Source organism: Mytilus galloprovincialis, chromosome 1, assembly GCF_965363235.1.
Source record: "Mytilus galloprovincialis chromosome 1, xbMytGall1.hap1.1, whole genome shotgun sequence".
Taxonomy (NCBI): domain Eukaryota; kingdom Metazoa; phylum Mollusca; class Bivalvia; order Mytilida; family Mytilidae; genus Mytilus; species Mytilus galloprovincialis.
Window position 1 is genome coordinate 64,870,266 of NC_134838.1, and position 27,643 is coordinate 64,897,908.

The 27,643-nt window shown below is 32.5% G+C and overlaps 1 protein-coding gene across 1 annotated transcript; it reads left to right on the plus strand.

The window, feature by feature from the left end:
• The first annotated feature begins 351 nt into the window (after window positions 1-351).
• On the plus strand, window positions 352-18,992 carry LOC143041841 (rhamnose-binding lectin-like). Its single transcript, XM_076234668.1, has 7 exons — window positions 352-440; window positions 971-1,029; window positions 3,140-3,435; window positions 4,967-5,284; window positions 14,961-15,040; window positions 16,400-16,458; window positions 18,573-18,992. Exons 2-7 carry the CDS (start codon window positions 978-980, stop codon window positions 18,869-18,871), a joined length of 1,104 nt encoding a protein of 367 aa, XP_076090783.1. The 5' UTR covers window positions 352-440; window positions 971-977; the 3' UTR covers window positions 18,872-18,992.
• The last annotated feature ends 8,651 nt before the right edge of the window (window positions 18,993-27,643 follow it).

Sequence of the window (27,643 nt, forward strand, 5' to 3'; positions counted from 1 at the left end):
CTCAGCTGATGTAATTTTTTTGTCGAGAAAGGCCTAATATGTAGAAAAAAATCTTAAATATATTCGTGTTTGCCTGTGAGTTTTCAGTAGACATATATTAACATGATTCATTTCCTCACATGTTTTGTAATGGAGTTTGAATATGACTTTTGTAACTTTTGCAGAGATGAGAAGAAATTTTTTTTTTTACACCAGGTGAGCATCTTTATAAGAAACATGTGATAAGTGGCGATGGGTCATTGACAAATTTGTTTACTACAGTCAGACTACACGGTAGACATAATAGGTTTATTGTTGAATTTCAATCAAGGAAACATTTGTTAAAATATAACCACAGCTTCAAAAGAAATTATATTTCATTGGACAATAAAATCATGCAAGTAGTATAAAAAGTCAACAGACAGCAGTAAATAACTGTACACAGCAAGGAGGTGAAAAAGGTAAATATTACTTCATACTTTTCTTCTGAACAGTTGAAAAAAAAATATTAAAATTATTTATAAACTTTTCCGCTGAATATTAAGCAAGCAAACATTTCGTACTTAGTTTGGCCTTTTAACCTTTTTTTATTCGAGCGTTACTGATGAGTCTTTTTTAGACGAAACTCGCGTCTGGCGTACAAAATTTCAATCCTGGTATCTATGATGAGTTTATTTCTACTAAATTCATTGAACCAGGCTAATTTCTGTTAGGCTTTAGGACTGAAAAAATATTGCAAGTGCGTCGACAAAAAGATTGTGTATGACACATAACCTATCTGCCTTGATTAATTTAATTAGTTGAACTCTATGCTCTGTTTCCTTTGCCTAAATTTGGAATATGTCGAACTTTGCGCTTTTTTTCTTGGACCTAAATTTGGTTGAAATGAGTAACACTTGTCAACATTCCGTGAAATCTTTATTTCTGTCTCTCAATTACTATTAACATATTTCGGTTAAAAATAATGGATTGTTCTTTATATTTATTTCAGCAATTGCATGATGATGAGACCTTATCTAACTGTAGTTTTGGTACTGTTAAGCACAGTTGGTGAGCTATTTTAATTGTTATATTTATATATATATCACTTAAATGTTTGAAATAATTGATTGATGTTTTATGCCACTTTCAGCACAATTCTGATATTTCGTGGCTGTCAGTTTTTATAGTTGGAGTGACTGGAGAAAACCACCGAACTTCGGTAGGAAAATCGTCAATCTTAATCAATTAAAATTGGAGTCTTGCACATGTGAGGGATTCCAACCTCACAACCTCAGTGTTGACAGGCTAGTGATCTAGTGATACAGTAATTCGACTACTTAGACCATTCGGCCACAGAGGCCCCTAAGATAATTGAAGAAAACATCTAAATAAATCAAATATAATTCAAACCATTGATTTATAGAGCTAGCATCAATTAACGTTGATTTTAATTTTGATTAGAAATGAAGGAACAGTATGTGAATGTTTATTTGTTATCGTGCCAACAAAATTTGCTATCAAGTTGTATTTGTTAATTTTGAATCAAACTCCACTATTATATAAAAACAATAACAAGTTTGCTCCATGTCAAAATAAGTGCAGATTGGTAAAGGAATACCAATGTACATATACTTCTGTAAAAGATATTCCACTTTTTAAATGGTTTCGGCCGATGTGTAAAAAAATGCGAGTATGTGACTAACTCTTCGGATCGATTTCGATGATAAAGGGTAATCACTTTAGATCAATCATGTGTATCAATGAAAACAAAAACCGATAGTAATTTTGATAAGCCTAATGTTTCACAATTTTGTGATATGAGGTTCTCACAAGTGGTCAACTTTTTATCACATTTATCAATGTGTTTACTAATTGTTATCGTAATTTGTTCGTTAATTTATTTTTTACAATTAATATATATATATATAAAAAAGAAGATGTGGTATGATTGCCAATGAGACAACTCTCCACAAGAGACCAAATCACACAGAAATTAACAACTATAGGTCACCGTACGGCCATCAACAATGAGCAAAGCCCATACCGCATATTCATGCTATAAAAGGCCCCGAAATGACAAATGTAAAACAATTCAAACGAGAAAACTAACGGCCTAATTTATGTACAAAAAATTAACGAAAAACAAATATGTAACACATCAATAAACGGCAAAAACTGACTTACAGGCTCCTGACTTGGGACAGGCACATACATACAGAATGTGGCGGGGTTTAACATGTTAGCGGGATCCCAACCCTTCCCTAACCTGGGACAGTGGTGTAACAGTACAAAATAAGAACGAACTATAAAAATCAGTTGAAAAAGGCTTAACTCATCAGATGGATATGAACAGAAATACTACACAAAGTGGACGTGGCTGGGTATTTGTATATCCCAACAACAAAAAGACACTAATTACAGATCTGAGAGTACTCGCAGTTACTGACAGCTAGTTCAAAACCACTAACAACTAATTAAAAAAATCATGCTTTTAAGACTAAATTATCAATCCTTACACATCCAACATCCAATGGATTTAGTGTAAAGACGTCATTTAAACATTTGTAAATGTCTGTTTTATACCTTGTACATTTGTATCTCCATTAATTTCTTATTGTGTATGTGTTTGTGTGCGTTTGTGTTTATGATTGATTGGTGACTGCTTAACATTGAGTCAGCACAAACAGGATGTATCATGACGAGAGCTGGTTATGTAATTATATCTAACAGGTGTTAACTCTCCTTTTAATATTTATTAATTTGAATTAAAAGAGGAGCCCTTTAACTGTGAATTCTGTTATCAATTACTCTTTCCACCAAATAATCTTTTTATGTCTTGAACTTTCAGACTTCACATAAAAAACTTGACCATACAACATAATGTCCTTTAAGCAAAAGACAAATATTTCAGCAATTCGTCAAGCACTTTATATCCTCTAGTCTGTAAAAAATTAGGAATAAATTTAATTACATACCAACAAATATACCATCAAATCTGAATTCTAAAAAAATGACAAAAGTTCTAGGACAGAACTAACGATAACCTTTCCCGTTCACATTTTTAATGTTCTACAGAAGGAGTGCAGCTTGTCTTTTTCTGCAGTTGAATAGTCTTTAAAGAAAGTGCATTCGTCGTCGTGTTTTTTCAATGTATAGATTGCTTTTTTTTCTATTTCAGCCGTGTGCTCAAAGCAGGCTGGAATCATTAAAATATGCGAGGGTCATTCGAGTAAAATTACTTGTTCAGGTGGCACCAAAATACATATCATGAAAGCAATTTATGGTCGAACAGGGAAAGACGTATGTCCTTCCAAGGCTATCAAAACAACTAGTTGCTTGTCTGAATCTTCGACCTGTATAGTCAAGGCAAAGTGTAATGGAAAGTCTTCATGTTTGTTAAAAGCATCGAATGATGTATTTGGAGATCCTTGTGTAGGAACTTACAAATACCTAGAAGTTGAACATATTTGCCGTTAACTCTTAATCTTATAATTTGCAAATGAATGTCTTCAGATGTAACGGAGAACACACTTCAAAAGATGTGTAAATATAAGATTCGAAAAAAATATGTGTCATTAAAATTAAAGATAAATATGTTTTTCTGAATTTTTTTATACTTCATTATGTACTTAATAAACATATAGTGAACTATGGTTAAGATAAATGATAGTGGTCAACTTTTTATCACATTTATCAATGTGTTTACTAATTGTTATCGTAATTTGTTCATTAATTAATTTTTACAATTAATATATACATATATATATATATAAAGAAGATATGGTATGATTGCCAATGAGACAACTCTCCACAAGAGACCAAATGACACAGAAATTAACAACTATAGGTCACCGAACGGCCATCAACAATGAGCAAAGCCCATACCGCATATTCATGCTATAAAAGGCCCCGAAATGACAAATGTAAAACAATTCAAACGAGAAAACTAACGGCCTAATTTATGTACAAAAAATGAACGAAAAACAAATATGTAACACATCATCAAACGGCAAAAACTGACTTACAGGCTCCTGACTTGGGACAGGCACATACATACAGAATGTGGCGGGGTTTAACATGTTAGCGGGATCCCAACCCTTCCCTAACCTGCTAACCTGGGACAGTGGTGTAACAGTACAAAATAAGAACGAACTATAAAAATCAGTTTAAAAAGGCTTAACTCATCAGATGGATATGAACAGAAATACTACACAAAGTGGACGTGGCTGGGTATTTGTATATCCCAACAACAAAAAGACACTAATTACAGATCTGAGAGTACTCGCAGTTACTGACAGCTAGTTCAAAACCACTAACAACTAATTAAAAAAATCATGCTTTTAAGACTAAATTATCAATCCTTACACATCCAACATCCAATGAATTTAGTGTAAAGACGTCATTTAAACATTTGTAAATGTCTGTTTTATACCTTGTACATTTTTACCTCCATTAGTTTCTTATTGTGTATGTGTTTGTGTGCGTTTGTGTTTATGATTGATTGGTGACTGATTAACATTGCGTCAGCCCAAACAGGCTGTATCATGACGAGAGCTGGTTATGTAATTATATCTAACAGGTGTTAACTCTCCTTTTAATATTTATTAATTTGAATTAAAAGAGGAGCCCCATAACTGTGAATTCTGTTATCAATTACTCTTTCCACCAAATAATCTTTTTATGTCTTGAACTTTCAGACTTCACATAAAAAACTTGACCATACAACATAATGTCCTTTAAGCAAAAGACAAATATTTCAGCAATTCGTCAAGCACTTTATATCCTCTAGTCTGTAAAAAATTAGGAATAAATTTAATTACATACCAACAAATATACCATCAAATCTGAATTCTAAAAAAATGACAAAAGTTCTAGGACAGAACTAACGATAACCTTTCCCGTTCACATTTTTAATGTTCTACAGAAGGAGTGCAGCTTGTCTTTTTCTGCAGTTGAATAGTCTTTAAAGAAAGTGCATTCGTCGTCGTGTTTTTTCAATGTATAGATTGCTTTTTTTTTTATTTCAGCCGTGTGCTCAAAGCAGGCTGGAATCATTAAAATATGCGAGGGTCATTCGAGTAACATTACTTGTTCAGGTGGCACCAAAATACATATCATGAAAGCAATTTATGGTCGAACAGAGAAAGACGTATGTCCTTCCAAGGCTATCAAAACAACTAGTTGCTTGTCTGAATCTTCGACCTGTATAGTCAAGGCAAAGTGTAATGGAAAGTCTTCATGTTTGTTAAAAGCATCGAATGATGTATTTGGAGATCCTTGTGTAGGAACTTACAAATACCTAGAAGTTGAACATATTTGCCGTTAACTCTTAATCTTATAATTTGCAAATGAATGTCTTCAGATGTAACGGAGAACACACTTCAAAAGATGTGTAAATATAAGATTCGAAAAAAATATGTGTCATTAAAATTAAAGATAAATATGTTTTTCTGAATTTTTTTATACTTCATTATCTACTTAATAAACATACAGTGAACTATGGTTAAGATAAATGATAAACCATGAAGAGAATATTAGGTTATACGCTGGTAAGTCACTAAATAACTCATAAAATCGACAAAAAGGTTCATGGCAACTTCCATTTGAAATAATGTTATTGCGGTTTTACCAAGAGTATTTCATTTAGATAAAAACACAATACCTTGTAGAATGTTTCGTCCTAATCATACGAACACTTTCCGAAAATTATCTCACATTGATGTTACTTTTCTACCCCTATTCTATCAGTTTCGATGATTGTTTACACCATTTGACTACCCCTACATCAAAAAGATTAATTTATATTGATTGAGCTATATTATTTCCTTAATGTCCATTTGCATATATATCATGCATGTTCAGGACAAGGTCAAATTAACAATCAAAACAATATGTAGGTTCCGCCGGTTGGGGTCGCCCAGGAGGAAGAGAGAAAAATTGAACTTGAAAATGAAAATTGCCATTATTCGCAATTGCCTAGCCCTCCATTGTAAAATACAGAAAACAACCATTTAGAAAAAAAAACATATATTTTGTCAATGTTTTGCGATAATTTTAACACTGATCAAAATAACGAATTGTTACTTTACCAGATAGCGAATATGAAATCCTGCCTTTTTTCAACCAGTCAATCAAAATTAAAATATGCTCCATATTTCTTTTTTTTTTCGCGTTATTGATCAACCCTTGTTTTGATTTACGTCCAGTGGCAAATATTTCATTTAAGTTAAGGACGAGAGCAAATTAACAATTACTAGTATTTAGCGTCCCCATTCTCAGCGGACGTGGCTTCGATTAATGTTCTGATTACTTTATCTTCTAAATAATCTTTCCTTTAACATTAACAAATATTAAAAAAAGTCATTTAACTTGTGTCATGGCAACAACTCGTATAAGTCGTCAATTGAAAATGTTAGCAATATAACTTATATTTGTAGATCTAAAAAAAAAACCAATTTGCATTGAAACAATGTTGAAAATTTTGTCAGAAATTAACTTTTATTGTTTGAATCTGTGTTTACATTGAACAGATTGAAATTATATTATTGATATTGAATAAATACAACACCACATGCAGTTTTGTGAGTTTGTTGTCACTTCGAACATATTTTTTCTTCAAGTAAATAAATCAATGAGTTATTGATGGATTTCTCTTAGAAGAAATTTAAAGGTCCCAGTAAATACACTACACAGAGAACAAGAGCTATTGTATTTATTCAATGGGACAATTGAAATGACAAAAGTTTAAATACCTTGACCAAGAAGGGATGACTCTGTGGAAGAGTTTCATTTGGTCCGCAATAACAGATGTAACTTTTCATGTGCCCTAACATAAAAATTGTTGCTTTCTGTATAGTATATAATATTTTTGACTCCTTTATTTATTATGAAGACCAACTTCTTAATGTTTATTTGGTTAAATGTCAAGTCTTCTTGGCCTGCTGTCTCGTTTACATACATACATTGCACCTTGAAACTTCCTTATTCATTTTGTGATGAGTTATAAATTTTGTAATGAATGTTTGCAGTAAACAATATGACATTTATTAATAATTTGAAATTATTTTCTCTCAAACGTTTGAATGTTTGGTTTAGGCTATTATGTTAAAAAGAAATCTAATTCCCTGAGGAGGACCCTGTGTTCATTCTTATGCGATGCGGTTAATGGAGAGCATACAGATTTCATAAACATATTTCAATTTTCTTATCAGGGCTGGGAGGTTAGGCAACTTCACCCCAGAATCTGTCATTTCACAGCCAAAAATGAATAAGATCTTTTGCTATATTCTTTCATTTTGTTAGAGTTTCAACCAAACATTATTTTAAAAAAAATGTCGGCCATATCGACAAATTTGCAACAGTGGGATGAGAATCAAGGATTTTATCAATGACATTAATAATTCAGCTAAAGATTTTGTCCTTTTTTCCTGCATGAAATATTTGTTATATTTTCACCTTTACCTCTGCATACAAGAATGTTGGAAGTATATAATTTAATCTTACAATTCAGAAATCTGTATGTGTCCTTTTAAATTTCAGCTCACACAATGAATTACCTGTTTAGCAACTAAGCATGATAGACAAAATGAACATGAGAAAAAAAATCTTAAACTGGCTATTATCTGCAGTATGACTACATTTTAGTTGCAGACTTATATAAAGTTTTACTACAAGTATCACATTAACATTAATGATCCAAGAAATTGAGGACAAGGTCAGATTAACCATGCCGAAAATACATGTATTCTTTTAATACGCTGAATATAGATGACCTATTGCTTATAGTATAAGAAAACCTTGCTATAGCATTACAGATGAACATTCCAAATGCTTTAAAATCTTGATATGCTCACCTGTAATATGAAAAAGAGTTAACAGTTTGAGAAGGGTTTACCATAGATATCATTGAAATTAGAAAAAGTACATGTATATATATAGTTTATATAATGTATCTATTTTTAACAAGTGATTAAGTATGAAATATTAAACATTATTCTAATACTGACAACATAATAACAATTATTATGGAGATGTGTGGGATTGTATGTACAGAATATTTTTCCCAAAGCAAAAAATAAAATAAACCAAACATAGCAATATTGTTCAATCCCCCACTTCCCCACTTTGAAGTATGTAGAAATTTTTGTAGTGCAAGAAAGTTTCCTATTAAAATTATTGATTATATCGAAAACAAATATGGCCATTATTATAGCGTTTTGATTTTTTTTTGCGATCCACCTATATTTCATCCCTTAACATGGATGGGTATTTATTTTCATTTGTCAATCAAAAGTCAATGACAGTGCCATGACATGCAATCGAGAGTGTCTGACTGGTCAACATTTGTTCAAAGATATACAAATGTATTTCAATTCATATTAAAATTATTCTACCGGTTATGGACATTTTTATTGAAATTTTTCATCGCAGATCTGCCTCAGGTTTCCAATAAAAAAAATGGACACTAGGTTGTTCAAATGTCCATTAATAAGCATTTCTGGAAACCATTGGCGAATTAAAACCTTGGTCGAGTCAACCATGAAAACTCACAACGAGAGGAAGGGTAACACTGGTTGTTTTTTTTTTTATAATGACTGATATTTTGAATGCTGCAATGGAATTCAAGAATATTAATAGAGTTCACAGAAAATCTGAACGCCGTCGGATTAAAACTTTTCGAGGGACGCTATGGAGAATTTCGAAAATAATATGTGTCTCTTTTAAGAAACAAAAAAAACCCTTTAATTTGGTAGTGTAAAAACCATTGATAGGCGATAAAGACCTATCAAACGCTATCATTTATACATTGTATTCATTTCTTTATCATGTAAACAATATATGAAGGCTTGACATGCAATAAAACTATATAATTGAAACATAAACTATGTGTACATGGTATATGTGTAAGTAAACAGATTGTCTGATCCATTATGAAAATTCACCACAGTAAAGAAATAATACATATATTACTTTATCTGACCAAGGATAATTTTCAATTAAAATTAAGATAACAACAACAAATAGCGAGTTCTAATACAGATTTATAGACGAACATACCACCACAATACATGTAAACAGTTATTTTTCCTGTTTGGATTGTTTTAGACTAGTCATGTTGGACCCTTTATATATATATGAGCGCTGGACAAGATGCTAAGCGATAGGTGCTGTAATGTATCAAATGTGTTAGTTCGAATCCCGCAGAGGGACGGACAAAAATTTGTCAGCAGAAAAATCTTATTTTAACACTGTTGGGTGTTATTTTCAGACTTATATATATGAAGAGACAGATATTGTCGAAATCTAGGTCTGGTGTACAAAAAAAATATTGACACCTTGTGTTTGTGGCATAACATCTTGGCCACAAGTTTATCGTTTTCTGTTCAGTATTAAATTTATATTAAGATCCATTTTGTTACATCTCGTGATCAATTTTATTTGGCAATCGCCAATGGCAGTCAGCAGGGTTTAAGAACATCAGTTGTTCGACCTGTTAGTCAAATGCGTTTTGTTTAAATATACTTTTTCACTTTTTTGGTCTTTTGGAAAATGTTGTTTGTGCTGTATTTAGACCCTTCTACAACGAAATTTGTTTTACATGCACACGTGTGAAAATTGCGGTTTTTATCCAACGCAATCATAGGTTTGAACGTAGTTTTCAATTTAGACTTGTTATATATGGCAATCGCCAATGGCAGTGAGCAGGGTTAAAGAACATCAGTTGTTCGACCTGTTAGTCAAATGCGTTTTGTTTAAATATACTTTTTCACTTTTTTGTACTTTTGGAAAATGTTGTTTGTGCTGTTTTTAGACCCTTCTACAACGAAATTTGTTTTACATGCACACGTATAAAAATTGCGGTTTTTATCCAACGCAATCATAGGTTTGAACGTAGTTTTCAATTTAAACCTGATGCTTTTTGTTATCTATTAATCATGCTTTTCTTTGTCTAATATGGTCTCCTTTTTATTTGTATTGTAGTCCTGTAATATTATGTTGTCATTTCAATGTTATATTTAACTTTGCCATTAAAGTGCGAGGTTTGGCATGCCATAAAACCAGGTTCAACCCACCACTTTTATTCCCCTTTAAAAGTGTCCTGTACCAAGTCAGGAAGATGGCCATTGTTATAATATTGTTCGTTTCTGTGTGTGTTGCATTTTAAAGTTGAGTCGTTTGTGTTTTCTCTTATTTTTGAGATAAGACGTGGCACGGTACTTGTCTATCCCAAATTCATGTATTTGGTTTTGATGTTATATTTGTTATTCTCGTGGTGTTTTGTCTGTTGCTTGGTCCGTTTCTGTGTTGTGTCGTTGTTCTCTTCTTATATTTAATGCGTTTCCCTCGGTTTTAGTTTGTTACCCCGATTTTGTTTTTGGTCCATGGATTTATGAGTTTTGAACAGCGGTATACTACTGTTGCCTTTATTTTTCAATTTAGACTCGTTTATATTTAGACTCGTATATATATATATATATATATACAACTCGTCTAAACATCAACCCAACAATGTTAGATCTGTAAATTTGCTTTCGCAAATTTTTTGTCCTTCCCTCGCCGAGATTCGAACCCATGCCACTGAGATATCGTGACACCAAATCGCCTGCACTGTAGCTGTCCCGCTAAACCACACGACCACCTGGGCTTCACAAAATAAAGCTTTCGGTGGCCATGTGTTACCTTTCCTCGTCAGTTTTAATCTAGCGTCGTACTACAGTACATGATATATAAGGCATGGAGATGTTAGTTTTACAGATCAGCTAAATTATCTATAGTAAAGGATCCTACAAATTAATGTAAGATACAGTCACAGAAAATAATTATATTTATAAGTACGTCTGAGCCAGTGACAACTCTACAACAGATTTATCCATCGGATCACCAGCAGTGATGGTGATACATGGCTGTGTACTTTATGTATATACAACTCGTCTAAACATCAACCCAACAATGTTAGATCTGTAAATTTGCTTTCGCAAATTTTTTGTTCTTCCCTCGCCGGGATTCGAACCCATGCTACTGAGATATCGTGACACCAAATCGCCTGCACTATAGCCGTCCCGCTAGACCACACGACCTCCTGGACTTCATAAAAATGAAGCTTTCGGTGGCCGGGTGTTACCTTTCCTTGTCAGTTTTAATCTAGCGTCGTACTACAGTACCGTTAATGTTATAACCAGATTTTGTAATAAAGTACAGGAAGTATTGGTAGTTGTATTGTTCATTATGATTTTGATTTCCTATATTTGAAATGCATAAAAAAATACAATAACTAAAACGTAAATCTCGTTACTGTCCAGAATTATACTAGCTGCTGTGTTAGAAAATCATTGGCCCTACTATATATTTAGTCCAATAAAGGAACCCTCATGATACTAATTTGGATATCCTTATTTCCACTATTACATTGTGGAATTTGAAATCAAAATTTCAATAAGAACAAATCAGAATTTTAATAACCACAAGTGTATATTGGAAAACAAGTTTTTACTACGAGAATCGTGGTTCTACTGAATAAACGTAACTAAAAAAAACCAAAAAAATGAGAAGACAATGCATTACTTATATCGATGGACAAATTAAGATATCGTCCATAATTTGCAAAAATTTATAGACACGGTATTTGCTTTTTCGACGATTACGACTATACACATTTTGATTAGTAGCAACATCGGTGCATTGACAAACACATGTATTGTTAGGTTTATGGTCATGCTATAACTTTTTGAATCTAACATTATCAGAAATATCTGTACTGACTTGACTTGATGGACAAAAAATATTTAGATAAATCGTGCAGTTACATGTAATTAGTTATTTCAAAAATTAACTGAAAACAGGATAGAATATTACAACATATTATGTAATAATGACAGCATATTATGTAATAATGTAGAGCAGTTGTCAAAAGTACCGAATATAGTAAAATAATGTTTTGTTTGTGTAGTCTTAGGTGTTTCACCACTGTGAAATTCCCCTAATTGATTTTAATGCATTTAAAACCACATATTTGTTAAAATTGTCACAATGTTTATGCCTCGTCATTACTATGAAACAATTATTTATACCAGAACACACCTTCGACATCGCAAGTCCGTGACTGAATTAAAGACCCACCTTAATTTTTAGCTTAGATTTAGTACAAGTCTTAGTATTGTCATCGGAAAAAGGCATGCTGATTTTATAAGGTGCAAAGTTTTAAGGCTTTCGAAGTCTTTCTGTTTGAACTAGTCTTGGTTTTCTTACTACCGTTTATGGGGAAGGTCTAACTGGTAGTCTGCAGACCCGTAATGACAAGGCTTAGAAACGGGGTAGGCAAATCCTCACATTAAATAAGAACAAACATACATACATACAATCAGAAAAGAGGGACGAAAGATACCAGAGGGACAGTCAAACTCATAGATTGAAAATAAACAACGCCATGGCTAAAAATAAAAAGACAAACAGACAAATAATATTACAGAAGACAAAACATAGAAAACTAAAGACTAAGCAACACGAAACCCACCAAACACTGGGGGTGATCTCGGGTGCTCCGGAAGGAAAAGCAGATCCTCTCCACATGTGGCACCCGTCGTGTTGCTTATGTTATTACAAATCCGGTAAAAATTCTAATTCGGTAGGTCACAATCGTGAAAAGGAAAGGGTATTGTAGTTACGAAATAAGGAACATATCCGATATCATCTGTGAAACGGTTATTCAATAACGGTCAACCAACCCGTGATGGCGTCCGTAAAATTGACGAAGGGATGATTTCAACTTCACCAATCGGAACTCTTGGTTTAATAGCTTCCTTGTGAGCAGCAATCCTCTATCAAGGAAATCATGATAGGAAATACAAGCCCGGGAATATCGTATCAATTGTGAGATATATACTCCGTATGCAGGCGCTGCTGGAAAGTTGCTACATAGAAATGGAAAGTTCACAATTGGGAAGCTGAAATCATCTCTTTTGTCGTTAAGTTTTGTTTTCAACCGACCCTCATTGTCAATTTCTAGATGTAAGTCAAGATATGAGGCAGACTAAACTGAATCTGTAGTATCCTTTATCTCTAGTTCGATGGGATAGCTTCGTTTAACATAGTCACCCAATTTTGTATTATTTAGTGAGAGAACATCATCTATATAGCGAAACGTAAAGTTAAAGGATGTTGCTAACTTCTTATCTTTCTTCCAAAGAAGTTCCTGTATGAAGTCAGCCTCATAATAATAAAGAAACAAGTCGGCAAGAAGAGGGGCACAATTGGTTCCCATTGGAATTCCAACAGTCTATTGAAAAACACGTCCTCCAAACGTAACAAATATGTTGTCAATCAAGAAATCAAGCATCTTGATAATGTCTGTTTCAGAGATTTGTTTGTTTGATTCAGAGTGATTCTTTACAAAATAGGATTTATCCCTCCCCAAGACAAGATACTTATATCTTCGTTCGCCATTCTTTTCAATGAAACAAAGTAATACCAACTCTTTCAATTTGTCTTTTAGGTTGGAATGGGGAATACTTATGTAAAGTGTAGAAAAGTCAAATGTTTTAATACTATTGCAAGATGAGAGAGTCTTAGATTGTTTGCACTCTAAAAGTTAGTTTTGGGATTATATATAATCACTAACATTTTCAGGGTTTATGTATAATCACTAGAAAAAAAAGTCAGGGATTATACAGAGTAACTTAAATGATATTAAAATATAAAACATATTGTAATGTATTAAAATCTTTCTACAGGCACATGTATTAATTCACGTCTGATTTTACCACAATATCAACATTTAAAAGAAAATTGTCAATAATATATCGAATCAGATTTTATAACACGCCTAAGAGAAACACAAACATCTGAAGGTACCAATGAAGGGAATCAGAAACCTCGAACATATTTCTTTTATAAGATCCGACATTTTGTTTTGTTGATTTTGTATTGCTGATCATTTTGTTTGTTTTGTTTCCCTCTGTCTTCTTTAGTTTTTGCTCAAAACACAAAAAAGGGTAAACGAATCCTGATCTACGGGTAATCACTCCTATGAAGAGTGACAGTCTACTTATATCGGCAACATTTGACTTGTTGTGGACCTTACTTACGTGATCATTTTAAATTTGTTAATTAAAGTTTCTATTAACTTATATAAATTATGTGGGAAACAAAAGGGCCTAGAATTGTCTAATTTTTAATCAACACCATTGTCCTATATTAGTTATATATAAACTTGAATTCTTTGATTCGTCGTTTTTATTCCAGGCCCGCTAACAAATTGGATCTTGTTATTTTAGTAGTATAGAAACAAATAATGAAATTTATTTTGCAATACATCCATATGATATTGTCGTGTAGATATTATTTTGTGTCTCTAAACATTGATTTTTTTAAAGCATGAATCATATACTAATTTCAAAATTATTTAAAGAAACTGAGGACATTTCTGTATTTCTGGGAAAACATGTCAGTTAATTCGGACAAGAAAGATCTAAGATACATGTTTTAAATTTAACGTTGAAACACATTTTCTGGCTGTTATTTATAAAAAGACTATATTTTAGGTAAAACTCTTTTTCATGGTAGCTCACCTCGTTCATGGGACCACGTAAGCTCTTTCCTAGCCTAGTGATCGTTGTCAAAAAATGTATTGCCTAATTGCCAAATAGTTATCTGCCACCCTCATCCATTTTCTTTTTTGTTTTGTTGGTACCAATATTTAATTCTCAGTTTTCTGAAGCCACTTTTAGAGTTGACCAATATTTGTTTCAATGATTATGCACCTAAAGTGTTTCTTCCCTCAAGGTTGGAATAGTTACTTAGAAAATACCAGAGTCATCTTCGAATTGGCAAATAAGACTATTCTGTGACATATATGTTAAATGATGAAAATAAACTTCAAGGTTAATTCCAAATATCAATGTACATAACGTATTTTAATGTTTTGTTACAATCCTCTACTGTCATTCCAAAATGTCTAAACCTAGTTATGTCTACCTCAATATTCCCCCATAACTATATTACAGATGGACCAACAACCCTTGAAAGATTCTTCCAGTTTTGAAAAAAAAATCAGCTCTCACTTGCTGATCTTTCAGACGTTTGGGTAAGTAAAAATACAATACGGGGACAAATCTTGTATGGTTCAGGAAGTTATCAATCTCAGCTGATGTAATTTTTTTGTCGAGAAAGGCCTAATATGTAGAAAAAAATCTTAAATATATTCGTGTTTGCCTGTGAGCTTTCAGAAGACATATATTAACATGATTCATTTCCTCACATGTTTTGTAATGGAGTTTGACTACACGGTAGACATAATAGGTTTAAAGTTGAATTTCAATCAAGGAAACATTTGTTAAAATATAACCACAGCTTGAAAAGAAATTATATTTCATTGGACAATAAAATCATGCAAGTAGTATAAAAAGTCAACAGACAGCAGTAAATAACTGTACACAGCAAGGAGGTGAAAAAAGGTAAATATTACTTCATACTTTTCTTCTGAACAGTTAAAATAAAATAAAAATATAGCTTATTAAGTTGGGTCTCGGCTGTACATGGCGCAATTAAACATGCTTAAAAATAGATAAAATGTTTGTTACTTTCTGGACATCTTGTGCAAATATTTCTTGGGTTCCAATAATATATCCTCCAGACCTAGAAATTAAATAAACAACAGACACGGCTTCCTTTGCGTAATTGTTTAGAAATATAACAGTGGTCATCTCAGTAATAGAATTTTTGACAAATGAGACGATTTTAATTTTGAAATTATAACTTTTATACACCTGTTCAGCAACATACTAACTTTACCTGTATATGAGATATACATTTCCCGACTCATTCGGTTTTCAAGAGATTGCAGATGCTACTCATACTTTATAAAACGTCACCAGTGTCTGAGCAGAAAGTTGATGAAACCAGGGTTACGTCAAAGAACGTTATGTCCTTTTTCTTAAATAAAAATTCTTATTTGTTCATGTTCTAGTATTTACAAACTTTTCCGCTGAACATTAAGCAAGGAAACATTTCGTACTCAGTTTGGCCTTTTAACCTTTTTTTTATTCGAGCGTTACTGATGAGTCTTTTTTAGACGAAACTCGCGTCTGGCGTACAAAATTTCAATCCTGGTATCTATGATGAGTTTATTTCTACTAAATTCATTGAACCAGGCTAATTTCTGTTAGGCTTTAGGACTGAAAAAATATTGCAAGTGCGTCGACAAAAAGATTGTGTGTGACACATAACCTATCTGCCTTGATTAATTTAATTAGTTGAACTCTATGCTCTGTTTCCTATGCCTAAATTTGGAATATGTTGAACCTTGCGCTTTTTTTCTTGGGCCTAAATTTGGTTGAAATGAGTAACACTTGTCAACATTTCGTGAAATCTTTATTTCTGCCCCTCAATTACTATTAACATATTTCGGTTAAAAATAATGGATTGTTCTTTATATTTATTTCAGCAATTGCATGATGATGAGATCTTATCTAACTGTAGTTTTGGTACTGTTAAGCGCAGTTGGTGAGCTATTTTAATTGTTATATTTATATATATATATCACTTAAATGTTTGAAATAATTGATTGATGTTTTATGCCACTTTCAGCACAATTCTGATATTTCGTGGCTGTCAGTTTTTATAGTTGGAGTGACTGGAGAAAACCACCGAACTTCGTTAGGAAAATCGTCAATCTTAATCAATTAAAATTGGAGTCTTGCACATGTGAGGGATTCCAACCTCACAACCTCAGTGTTGACAGGCTAGTGATCTAGTGATACAGTAATTCGACTACTTAGACCATTCGGCCACAGAGGCCCCTAAGATAATTGAAGAAAACATCTAAATAAATCAAATATAATTCAAACCGTTGTTTTATAGAGCTAGCATCAATTGACGTTGCTTTTAATTTTGATTAGAAATGAAGGAACAGTATGTGAATGTTTATTTGTTATCGTGCCAACAAAATTTGCTATCAAATTGTATTTGTTAATTTTGAATCAAACTCCACTATTATATAAAAACAATAACAAGTTTTCTCCATGTCAAAATAAGTGCAGATTGGTAAAGGAATACCAATGTACATATACTTCTGTATAAGATATTCCACTTTTTAAATGGTTTCGGCCGATGTGTAAAAAAATGCGAGTATGTGACTAACTCTTCGGATCGATTTCGATGATAAAGGGTAATCACTTTAGATCAATCACGTGTATCAATGAAAACAAAAACCGATAGTAATTGTGATAAGCCTAATGTTTCACAATTTTGTGATATGAGGTTCTCACAAGTGGTCAACTTTCTATCACATTTATCAATGTGTTTACTAATTGTTAATGTAATTTGTTCATTAATTTATTTTTTACAATTAATATATATATATATAAAAAGAAGATGTGGTATGATTGCCAATGAGACAACTCTCCACAAGAGACCAAATGACACAGAAATTAACAACTATAGGTCACCGTACGGCCATCAACAATGAGCAAAGCCCATACCGCATATTCATGCTATAAAAGGCCCCGAAATGACAAATGTAAAACAATTCAAACGAGAAAACTAACGGCCTGAATTATGTACAAAAAATGAACGAAAAACAAATACGTACCACATCAACAAACGGCAAAAACTGACTTACAGGCTCCTGACTTGGGACAGGCACACACATACAGAATGTGGCGGGGTTTAACATGTTAGCGGGATCCCAACCCTTCCCTAACCTGGGACAGTGGTGTAACAGTACAAAATAAGAACAAACTATAAAAATCAGTTGAAAAAGGCTTAATTCATCAGATGGATATATGAACAGAAATACTACACAAAGTGGACGTGGCTGGGTATTTGTATATCCCAACAACAAAAAGACACTATTTACAGATCTGAGAGTACTCGCAGTTACTGACAGCTAGTTCAAAACCACTAACAACTAATTAAAAAAATCATGCTTTTAAGACTAAATTATCAATCCTTACACATCCAGCATCCAATGGATTTAGTGTAAAGACGCCATTTAAACATTTGTAAATGTCTGTTTTATACCTTGTACATTTGTATCTCCATTAGTTTCTTATTGTGTATGTGTTTGTGTGCGTTTGTGTTTATGATTGATTGGGGACTGCTTAACATTGCGTCAGCACAAACAGGCTGTATCATGACGAGAGCTGGTTATGTAATTATATCTAACAGGTGTTAACTCTCCTTTTAATATTTATTAATTTGAATTAAAAGAGGAGCCCTTTAACTGTGAATTCTGTTATCAATTACTCTTTCCACCAAATAATCTTTTTATGTCTTGAACTTTCAGACTTCCCATAAAAAACTTGACCATACAACATAATGTCCTTTAAGCAAAAGACAAATATTTCAGCAATTCGTCAAGCACTTTATATCCTCTAGTCTGTAAAAAGTTAAGAATAAATTTAATTACATACCAACAAATATACCATCAAATCTGAATTCTTAAAAAATGACAAAAGTTCTAGGACAGAACTAACGATAACCTTTCCCGTTCACATTTTTAATGTTCTACAGAAGGAGTGCAGCTTGTCTTTTTCTGCAGTTGAATAGTCTTTAAAGAAAGTGCATTCGTCGTCGTGTTTTTTCAATGTATAGATTGCTTTTTTTTTTTATTTCAGCCGTGTGCTCAAAGCAGGCTGGAATCATTAAAATATGCGAGGGTCATTCGAGTAAAATTACTTGTTCAGGTGGCACCAAAATACATATCATGAAAGCAATTTATGGTCGAACAGAGAAACACGTATGTCCTTCCAAGGCTATCAAAACAACTAGTTGCTTGTCTGAATCTTCGACCTGTATAGTCAAGGCAAAGTGTAATGGAAAGTCTTCATGTTTGTTAAAAGCATCGAATGATGTATTTGGAGATCCTTGTAAAGGAACTTACAAATACCTAGAAGTTGAACATATTTGCCGTTAACTCTTAATCTTATAATTTGCAAATGAATGTCTTCAGATGTAACGGAGAACACACTTCAAAAGATGTGTAAATATAAGATTCGAAAAAAATATGTGTCATTAAAATTAAAGATAAATATGTTTTTCTGAATTTTTTTATACGTCATTATCTACTTAATAAACATACAGTGAACTATGGTTAAGATAAATGATAGTGGTCAACTTTTTATCACATTTATCAAATTGAATGTGTTTACTAATTGTTATCGTAATTTGTTCATTAATCTATTTTTTACAATTAATATATATATATATATATATATATATATATATATATATATATATATATATATATATATATATATATATATAAAGAAGATGTGGTATGATTGCCAATGAGACAACTCTCCACAAGAGACCAAATGACACAGAAATTAACAACTATAGGTCACCGTACGGCCATCAACAATGAGAAAAGCCCATACCGCATATTCATGCTATAAAAGGCCCCGAAATGACAAATGTAAAACAATTCAAACGAGAAAACTAACGGCCTAATTTATGTACAAAAAATGAACGAAAAACAAATATGTAACACATCATCAAACGGCAAAAACTGACTTACAGGCTCCTGACTTGGGACAGGCACATACATACAGAATGTGGCGGGGTTTAACATGTTAGCGGGATCCCAACCCTTCCCTAACCTGGGACAGTGGTGTAACAGTACAAAATAAGAACGAACTATAAAAATCAGTTTAAAAAGGCTTAACTCATCAGATGGATATGAACAGAAATACTACACAAAGTGGACGTGGCTGGGTATTTGTATATCCATACAACAAAAAGACACTAATTACAGATCTGAGGTTACTCGCAGTTACTGACAGCTAGTTCAAAACCACTAACAACTAATTAAAAAAAATCATGCTTTTAAGACTAAATTATCAATCCTTACACATCCAACATCCAATGGATTTAGTGTAAAGACGTCATTTAAACATTTGTAAATGTCTGTTTTATACCTTGTACATTTTTATCTCCATTAGTTTCTTATTGTATATGTGTTTGTGTGCGTTTGTGTTTATGATTGATAGGTGACTGGTTAACATTGCGTCAGCACAAACAGGCTGTATCATGACGAGAGCTGGTTATGTAATTATATCTAACAGGTGTTAACTCTCCTTTTAATATCTATTAATTTGAATTAAAAGAGGAGCCCTTTAACTGTGAATTCTGTTATCAATTACTCTTTCCACCAAATAATCTTTTTATGTCTTGAACTTTCAGACTTCCCATAAAAAACTTGACCATACAACATAATGTCCTTTAAGCAAAAGACAAATATTTCAGCAATTCGTCAAGCACTTTATATCCTCTAGTCTGTAAAAAATTAGGAATAAATTTAATTACATACCAACAAATATACCATCAAATCTGAATTCTTAAAAAATGACAAAAGTTCTAGGACAGAACTAACGATAACCTTTCCCGTTCACATTTTTAATGTTCTACAGAAGGAGTGCAGCTTGTCTTTTTCTGCAGTTGAATAGTCTTTAAAGAAAGTGCATTCGTCGTCGTTTTTTTCAATGTATAAATTTCTTTTTTTTTTTATTTCAGCCGTGTGCTCAAAGCAGGCTGGAATCATTAAAATATGCGAGGGTCATTCGAGTAACATTACTTGTTCAGGTGGCACCAAAATACATATCATGAAAGCAATTTATGGTCGAACAGAGAAACACGTATGTCCTTCCAAGGCTATCAAAACAACTAGTTGCTTGTCTGAATCTTCGACCTGTATAGTCAAGGCAAAGTGTTATGGAAAGTCTTCATGTTTGTTAAAAGCATCGAATGATGTATTTGGAGATCCTTGTGAAGGAACTTACAAATACCTAGAAGTTGAACATATTTGCCGTTAACTCTTAATCTTATAATTTGCAAATGAATGTCTTCAGATGTAACGGAGAACACACTTCAAAAGATGTGTAAATATAAGATTCGAAAAAAATATGTGTCATTTAAATTAAAGATAAATATGTTTTTCTGAATTTTTTTATACCTCATTATCTACTTAATAAACATACAGTGAACTATGGTTAAGATAAATGATAAACCATGAAGGGAATATTAGGTTATACGCTGGTAAGTCACTAAATAACTCATAAAATCGAAAAAAAGGTTAATGGCAACTTCCATTTGAATGTTATTGCGGTTTTACCAAGAGTATTTCATTTAGATAAAAACACAATACCTTGTAGAATGTTTCGTCCTAATCATACGAACACTTTCCGAAAATTATCTCACATTGATGATACTTTTCTACCCCTATTCTATCAGTTTCGATGATTGTTTACACCATTTGACTACCCCTACATCAAAAAGATAAATTTGTATTGATTGAGCTATATTATTTCCTTAATGTCCATTTGCATATATATCATGCATGTTCAGGACAAGGTCAAATTAACAATTAAAACAATATGTAGGTTCCGCCGGTTGGGGTCGCCCAGGAGGAAGAGAGAAAAATTGAACTTGAAAATGAAAATTGCCATCATTCGCAATTGCCTAGCCCTCCATTGTAAAATACAGAAAACAACCATTTAGAAAAAAAACATATTTTGTCAATGTATTGCGATAATTTTAACACTGATCAAAATAACGAATTGTTACTTTACCAGATAGCGAATATGAAATCCTGCCTTTTTTCTACCAGTCAATCAAAATTAAAATATGCTCCATATTTCTTTTTTTTCGCGTTATTGATCAACCCTTGTTTTGATTTACGTCCAGTGGCAAATATTTCATTTAAGTTAAGGACGAGAGCAAATTAACAATTACTAGTAATTAGCGTCCCCATTCTCAGCGGACGTGGCTTCGATTAATGTTCTGATTACTTTATCTTCTAAATTATCTTTCCTTTAACATTAACAAATATTAAAAAAAGTCATTTAACTTGTGTCATGGCAACAACTCGTATCAGTCGTCAATTGAAAATGTTAGCAATATAACTTATCTTTGTAGATCTAAAAAACAATGTTGAAAATTTTGTCAGAAATTAACTTTTATTGTTTGAATCTGTGTTTACATTGAACAGATTGAAATTATATTATTGATATGGAATAAATACAACACCACATGCAGTTTTGTGAGTTTGTTGTCACTTCGAACATAATTTTTTCTTCAAGTAAATAAATCAATGAGTTATTGATGGATTTCTCTTAGAAGAAATTTAAAGGTCCCAGTAAATACACTACACAGAGAACAAGAGCTATTGTATTTATTCAATGGGACAATTGAAATGACAAAAGTTTAAATACCTTGACCAAGAAGGGACAACTCTGTGGAAGAGTTTCATTTGGTCCGCAATAACAGATTTAACTTTTCATGTGCCCTAACATAAAAATTGTTGCTTTCTGTATAGTATTTAATGTTTTTGACTCCTTTATTTATTATGAAGACCAACTTCTTAATGTTTATTTGGTTTAATGTCAAGTCTTCTTGTGCTGCTGTCTCGTTTACATACATACATTGCACCTTGAAACTTCCTTATTCATTTTGTGATGAGTTATAAATTTTGTAATGAATGTTTGCAGTAAACAATATGACATTTATTAATAATTTGAAATGTTTTTCTTTCAAACGTTTGAATGTTTGGTTTAAGGCTATTATGTTAAAAAAAAATCTTATCCACTGAGGAGGACCCTGTGTTCATTCTTATGAGATGCGGTTAAAGCAGAGCTTACAGATTTCATGCAAAAATAAAAATATTTCAATTTTCTTATCAGGGCTGGGAGGTTAAGCAACTTCACCCCAGAATCTGTCATTTCAGAGCCAAAAATGAATAAGATCTTTTGCTATATTCTTTAATTTTGTTAGAGTTTCAACCAAACATTATTAAAAAAAAATGTCGGCCCTCTCGCGAAATTTGCAACAGTGGGATGAGAATCCAGGATTTTTTTTCAATGGCATTAATAATTCAGCTAAAGTTTAGTAACAGTTTGTCCTTTTTTCCTGCATGAAATATTTGTTATATTTTCACCTTTTCCTCTGCATACAAGAATGTTGAAAGTATATAATTTAATCTTACAATTCAGAAATCTGTATGTGTCCTTTTAAATTTCAGCTCACACAATGAAATACCTGTTTAGCAACTAAGCATGATAGAAAAAATGAACACCAGAAAATAATCTTAAAACGGCTATGTTCTGCAGTATGACTACATTTTAGTTGCAGACTTTAAAAACTGGTATATAAGAAACCATAGATTTATTCTTACGAGGAAGCTCCGAGCATGCTCCGAGCTTTTTAAGTAGGCTCTTCTCAGCAGTTTATATGACAATAATTATCATGTTCCATTAAGATGTCAATCAAATCTATAGCACTTCTATAACTAGAGGCTCTCAACAGCCTGTGTCGCTCACCTGATTCTGATAGCATTCATGCTATGTTTGGTTTCAATCCATTCAGTGGTTCTCTTAAAGAAGACAATTGTATGTATTTCCCTTAAGTTCCAATGTTAAACTAAGTCCCCCCTGGCGGCCATCTTGGATGATGGATCGACTACAAAGTTACAACAATTGGTCAGCATCTCATCAGGAGCATTTATGCTATGTTTGGTTTCAATCCATTCAGTGGTTCTCTTAAAGAAGACATTTGTATGTATTTCCCATAGGGTCCCATGTTAAACTAAGTCCCCCGCTGGCGGCCATCTTGGTTGATGGATCGGCTACAAAGTAACAACACTTGGTCAGCATCTCATAAGGAACATTTATGCTATGTTTGGTTTCGTTCCATTCAGTGGGTCTTTAGAAAAAGTTCAAAATGTAAAAAAAATTACGACGACGACGGACGACGACGGACGACGGACGCCAAGTGATGAGAAAAGCTCACTTGGCCCTTCGGGCCAGGTGAGCTAAAAAGGAAAGTAAAGCATTATAGATGAAGCTCAAATAAGACCTGTATAAACAATCTGGTCATTCAAATACATCTTGCATGGAATTTTACAAAACTATAAAATAGATAAGGCCACACCAATTTAATTTCTAGTTCTACGGATGTTTGGACTCCAAAATTTGGGGCGAGCGAGCGATTTGAAAATTTTAATAAAAAAATATTTAATTTGAAAAATTTTGAGGCGAAGCTTGAAAAGTAAACATGGTAAAGGCGAACGATTATAATTATTTTTTGTAAACATAAAATAGTAGGTTTTGACAATATTAAAACTTGATTTATCACTTGAACTTTGACATTTCTTTAATTTCTGAAGTATTTTTTCCCTGTTCACCAAGAAATAATTAAATCTGGTCTATGTATGTGTAACTGACAATGAGACAATTCTCATTCCAAGTCATAATCAGTTTTGGGGCAACCCCTTAATGTTATAAATATCCCTTTTACATGTTTTATGAGGGATCAATATAAATTATAATATATTTGTTTGAACAAAAGGGCTCATATTTTCTCAAAGAACTATATATCTATCTGGTATTAAATGGTAAAACATGTCCAAGAATTTTTGTAATATTCCTGGACTTTAACCATGTTAACACATTTACTTTAACAGTTTAATATTATTCAAAATAAGTGGACCCCTCTTTTAGAAAAAGTTTTTTAACATATGATGTAACTTTCCTCTTTTTGAGTACAAAATTCTAAGTTTTCAAAGGTTTTGTATAGAAGAACTATACAAATCCTTGGTATTTCTATTTTCTTTTCTACATCAGTAAAATGACCCCTTGTCTGAGGGAGGATTGTTCTCAACCTGATAATAACAAACACAGGTCAAAGTACGGCCTTTTACACAGGGCTTTGATACAGACCAAACAGCAAGCTAAAAAGGACCCCAAATTATTAGCGTACACAATTCGAACAGGAAAACCAACGATCTAATTTATATATCCGAACCGGAAAATACCAATGAACCACATCAACAAATGATAACTGCTGAACGACAGGCTCCTGAATCAATCAGGACAGGTGCATAAACATGCAGCAGCTATGGATAGTTTGTTTCGCCAGCATACAATATAATTGCAGTTGAAGGCAAATCCTTCAGAAGTTCTTTGTACTTTATTCTATCAACGAACAATTTTTGATAGGGAATATAAGTAACATGAAAAAAACCAATTTTTTGTTCTTTACAAGTATTCCCGCTGTTATCAATTTACATCGGAGCACTCTCACTTTTGATAAATAGGTTTCATGCTAAAACAAATATTCTCACAGATATTTACACAGTGTGGTGGGGTGCTTTTATGTTTAAAATCGTTATATACAGGTTAGACTGTGATTTTAAAAACAGATGTTGATATCTTTCTATAATATTTACAAAAAAACGGTGCGGGAAATGGACATGATTACATTTCCGGATGCGGGAAGCGGGAATATAAAAAAAAAATAAAAATATTCTGTTTTGAAAAAAAAAAAGGTGCGGGCGGGTCCGTCGAACAAGGAATCAAATTGGTGTGGCCTAAGAAATTCTTCAATAGTACTGTGTAATAGTAAGAAAGAAATATCAAGACTCCATAAAAAGAAATGTCTTTAAAACATTTTACTATAGCTATTATCATTCTTTTTTAATACAAACAAAAATACTCAAATTTTATATTTAGATAATACAAGAATGCACACGCTGAAATGTCTCACCTACTATACTGACCATTGATTTTATGTTGATAGTCCTAAATATAAAAGTTTTACTACAAGTATCACATTAACATTAATGATCCAAGAAATTGAGGTCAAGGTCAGATTAACCAAGCCGGAAATACATGTATTCCTTTAATACGGTCATTCCATACATAATATAGATGACCTGTTGCTTATAGTATAAGAAAACCTTGCTATAACATTACAGATGAACATTCCAAATGCTTTAAAATCTTGATATGCTCACCTGTAATATCAAAATGAGTTAAACGTTTGAGAAGGGTTTACCACAGATATCATTGAAATTAGAAAAAGTACATGTATATATAATTTATATAATGTATCTATTTTTAACAAGTGATTAAGTATGAAATGTTAAACATTATTCTAATACTGACAACATAATAACAATTATTATGGAGATGTGTGGGATTGTATGTACAGAATATTTTTCCCAAAGCAAAAAAAATAAATAAACCAAACATAGCAATATTGTTCAATCCCCCACTTCCCCACTTTGAAGTATGTAGAAATTTTTGTAGCGCAAGAAAGTTTCCTATCAAAATTCTTGATCATATCGAAAACAAATATGGCCATTATTATAGCGTTTTGATTTTTTTTGCGATCCACCTATATTTCATCCCTTAACATGGATGGGTACTTTATTTTCATTTGTCAATCAAAAGTCAATGACAGTGCCATGACATGCAATCGAGAGTGTCTGACTGGTCAACATTTGTCCAAAGATATACAAATATATTTTAATTCATATTAAAATTATTCTACCGGTTATGGACATTTTTATTGAAATTTTACATTGCACATCTGCCTCAGGTTTCCAATAAAAAATGGACACTAGGTTGTTCAAATGTCATTACTAATAAGCATTTCTGGAAACCATTGGCGAATTAAAACCTTGGTCGAGTCAACCATGAAAACTCACGAGAGGAAGGGTAACACTCGTTTTTTTTTTATACATTTCAAAAATAAGTCACCCAACATCTGCTTTTGCAAGCATATTTTTAAAATAAAGACCATCAATCATGGAATTGATGACCTGAAAAATCATGTTGTCTGATTGAAATGAATCGGCGTTTTTGCATTTGCGCCGATTTTTGTTTTCCTTTGTGCTGATTTTTTTACACGCAAATTACAGGTGAATGTCATTTTTTATCTATCATCATAGACCTTTTCCGTTGTACAAATGTTATGAATTGTCAATCAATTGGGATAGCCATTTAACAATGTCACTTAAAATGTCTTTATACTCTGTGTTCTGCCCAACAGACTGGACTTTCCTCCAGCAGTTCTGAGCCAGATTAAAACGTCAACAATATATTCTACATTGTGGAAAAGCATCCCTAATTGCGTCATGCATTGTTTTTTCATAACACTGTTTGTTTTTCGCTTGTAAGAGGTTTGTAGTTTCCATTTTTACATCCGTATAAAGTAAATAACTGATAAAAGTATTTAGAACAGCACTTAAAAGTACCATCTATAAATATTGCAGACATATCATTGCAAAGACATTCAAGATTGAGGTGTGTAGAAAAAATAAGTAAACCTTTCTCGCGATCATTTGCACTGACATTCGGATATGTATGACCAGTATTTACTCACCTATGTTAAACTGTAAATGCAATCAGGAGCAAATATAAAATCAACACAAATGAAAAAATGAAATCGGCGCAAATGGAAAAATGAAATCGGCGCAAATGAAAGAATGAAAATTTAAAAAATCGGCTCAAATGTCATACACCCAAATGAATATTACAAAAAATGTTGCATTAGAAATTGTTTTACCATAAAAAAGAATCTAAATACTACTGTAACCATGGAACATCCCACTGGAATATTTTACTGACAGGATCATTGAACCTGTTCAGATATCAACCAAATACTGTGGATTCATTATTATTCATTGGATACCAATTTTCGTGGTTTTCGTGGGTACAGGGGAACCACGAATTAAAATGTTCAACGAATAACAAATGGTCTATCAGGTTGTACACAGACTTTGGCAAAACCACGAAATTACATATCCATGAAAAGGCAAGTTTTCCTCAATCCACGAAAATAAATGTGTCGATAGTACATAATCATCCACCTGTTTATTGAACCACAGGTTTAATTTGAACCGCTGGAT

Excerpts from the sequence above, each read along its gene's own strand:
- LOC143041841 (XM_076234668.1), top strand. The coding sequence starts at position 978 with ATGATGATGAGACCTTATCTAACTGTAGTTTTGGTACTGTTAAGCACA. Across the intron at positions 1,030-3,139 it reads GGTACTGTTAAGCACAGTTG|CCGTGTGCTCAAAGCAGGCT; the intron begins GTGAGCTATTTT and ends TTTCTATTTCAG. Across the intron at positions 3,436-4,966 it reads AAGTTGAACATATTTGCCGT|ATTGCTTTTTTTTTTATTTC; the intron begins TAACTCTTAATC and ends TTCAATGTATAG.